The sequence below is a fragment of the Morone saxatilis genome, unplaced genomic scaffold (assembly GCF_004916995.1).
Source record: "Morone saxatilis isolate NCDOM2014 unplaced genomic scaffold, NCSU_SB_2.0 Contig22, whole genome shotgun sequence".
In the NCBI taxonomy this organism is placed as follows: domain Eukaryota; kingdom Metazoa; phylum Chordata; class Actinopteri; family Moronidae; genus Morone; species Morone saxatilis.
In genome coordinates, this window is record NW_023339785.1 from 22,930,177 (window position 1) to 22,933,036 (window position 2,860).

At 42.1% G+C, this 2,860-nt stretch overlaps 1 protein-coding gene across 1 annotated transcript; it reads right to left on the bottom strand.

Moving 5' to 3' along the window:
• Positions 1-42: 42 nt before the first annotated feature.
• On the bottom strand, positions 43-2,723 carry LOC118333744 (lactosylceramide alpha-2,3-sialyltransferase-like). The gene is made up of 3 exons (XM_035669523.1): positions 2,481-2,723; positions 824-960; positions 43-733 (listed from the first exon to the last, which is right to left on the bottom strand). The coding sequence occupies exons 1-3, from the start codon at positions 2,706-2,708 to the stop codon at positions 520-522; spliced, it is 579 nt and encodes a 192-aa protein (XP_035525416.1). The 5' UTR covers positions 2,709-2,723; the 3' UTR covers positions 43-519.
• Between the last annotated feature and the right edge of the window lie 137 nt (positions 2,724-2,860).

Here is a 2,860-nt window from a genome sequence, read left to right on the forward strand (position 1 = left end):
TCCTTTAAACTCTGATCGTGAACAGCGCTGGCTTTCTTTTTAATATAAATAATTCTTTCTCAAGACTACAGATCAGCTTTTGAATCACCAACAGACAACATGAAAGAAGAGTGAATGCAAACGAAGCACAGACACAATCATCCAAACTATTACGTATCATTAAACCAACGACAGAGCATCATAAAAACAGGCTCTGGTGCATTCAGGGCAGACTGAACGGAGCTGGTGAGTCAGGTCTAACCATTATAAATATGTTAGCTTCAGGCTGTGTGTGTGTGCTCGACTCGAGTTGTGATTAACATTATACCAAGAGCGGTCTACTGTTAGAGGGAGTGTGTTCTTCTTTGCTCGTAGCACTATTCCCTGAGTTTAAGTTGGTTAATGTGAACGCATCTTTCAGTCAGGACCACTTTTGTCAAATTTGCATAGTTGAAGGGAATCGGCTGAGCTCTCATCTGATCGGTGTTGCGTTGGATGAATGAACGATGGAACGGTTTCCCTCTTCACTGTGGTTTTTTCTTACGCACGCGCACAACCACGACTTACCACAGAGAGCTTGTTGACCATAGCGGAGGTCCAGCTGATGTCTCCGCTTTTATACACCACAGCTACAAACAGAGTGTGTGGGTCTGTGTCCACCCACTGCAGCGGGGTGCCCTCTGGGTAACTCATCCTGATGCTGGTTCGATTCCCAACGTCAGCGCTGAACTCTCCCAGAGGGCCGCTGTTTAACCTGAAGGAGGGAGAAAGTAGGTTTCAGTTAATCAGGCATATAATCTGTGTAATATCTAAGACCACTGTGTATCACGGCTTTATTTCCAACCTGATGACGGTGTCAAAGCGGTCGATCAGTGGGCCCAGCTCCAGGCCTCTGAGGATGCCTCCGTTTCCCACGACCACACATCGCCGACATTTATCTGAGGCGTTTCCTGGCTGCGGTTCGGAGTCAGAGTCTTGCAGCTTTAAAGAAACAAATCACAGATAGAATCGTTAGCTGGTTGTTTCTGAAACGAAAAGATTTAAACAAACAAAATAAATAAATAATAAACAAATAAATAAAATAAATCTTAAACAAAGATTTATGATCTTTGTTTCACTGGGCTGCAAAATGTAGAGATTCGTTGTGAATTTCCTTGTTATTTACATTTAAATTAAAAAGGAAACGTGTTTTTATGCTTGGATGGAGTGGAAACGTTAATGTCCTCACTTCAAAGACTTCACTGAAGCTTCCACTCCACTGGAGCGAACATCTGATCTTTAAATTATATCATCTCTCTCTCTCTCTCTCTCTCTCTCTCGACTGAAACACACATTCATTTGCAGTTTCTTTTGCATATTTTCTAATAAATCACTTAAAATTTGCACTTCATTTGGATGGAAACGTGAATTTTGGGACTGTTATTATCCGTGACTGTCACCTTTCACATGGTGTCTAAAAATACTCTCCAGACACAGAAATGCAAATAGTTCCAGTCACGCTAAAGTCACCTGTCGTTCTGTCAACAGATTAAAACAATAGAAGGGATGTTATTGTCAACAAACGAATGATTGAAACGTTTAAACCGGTTACACTTGTGGACAGATGCCAGGCAGTGAGGTGGAGGCAGGTGTTTTGTCTACAGGCGCACGTGGTTATCAAATCCTGCTCGCTCAACAGTGTTACCAGCTGTCGGGACAGAGTTCTGAGTTACACAAGGCCTTCCTGTCTGTTTAATGAATTAAATTAAAACCCTGGCCGCCCGGTGCGAGGAGCATTAAGACACAGTGGAAGCCACGTGAGTGCTTATCAGTCGGTGTGACTGTTGATCCACATAACGAGGGCGAGTGATCGGAGCAGATACACGGCACGCAGGCACCAGTGTAAAAATGCTCCTGGGATTAAATTATTTTAGAAGATGAATAAAAAACATCATCTGAATTGAATTATAGTTAACTGGATAATCTGATATCACAGAGAAACAAACGTGCCAGTTTACTGTCAACAGGAGGACATCACTGATTCTCAGTTTGACCTTTGCCCCCTGTTCTACATATCCACAAGTGCACTGTCCAAAGATCTGATCAGACTATCTTTAACTGTGACAAACAAAGTATTTTTAATTGAAATAAGTCAAAACCGAAATGAGGATATCTTTATTTTAAGGTTAGGAAGTAAACTGCACCTAACTTTTGATTAGTCATAAATGAAATCCATCTCCAGTGAATCCAGTCAATCTATTTCACCGTTGTATTATAAAATGACATTATAGGAACATTAAGTGGTGAACTAGTATTTGCAGATATCTTGAATTTGCATCATCGCTCTCATTGGTCACACTGTAGTTGTTACTTACTCGTCTTTCTACGTTTACAGATTTTAAAAACATCCTTTATTTCAGTCAGGTGTCTTCTTTACGTTAAACATCAGTGTATGAGATGTGTGGCGTAGCGACTAAATCAGACAGAAATAACAGACTGAGAGGCAGAGAGAAGTTCACCACCTGCTCCAGCAGGTTTTCCACTTTGCCCTGAAGACCTTTGAACCCAAATGGCGGCGAGTACAGGAAGAGTTCATCGGGAAACGGCACGTCTTTCCACAGGAAGGGCTGCGTCATGTGACTGGAAGCAGGGAGTTGATCTAACAAGGCCTGCCGGGTGCTGCCGGGACGACACTGAGCCTTCAGGACTCTTTGCACGTGCTCCTGCACCTTCTGCAGGTAGAACATCATCGTGAACACATTAGGTAAGGCATTATTAGAATTACAGTGTTATTTTACAACGCCTGAACAATAAGGCTGCTCAACTAATCAAAATCAATTGATCATGATTACGATTTTGGGGCCAAACGATCTCAAAACTAATAAAATCGGGGGGAAACGAT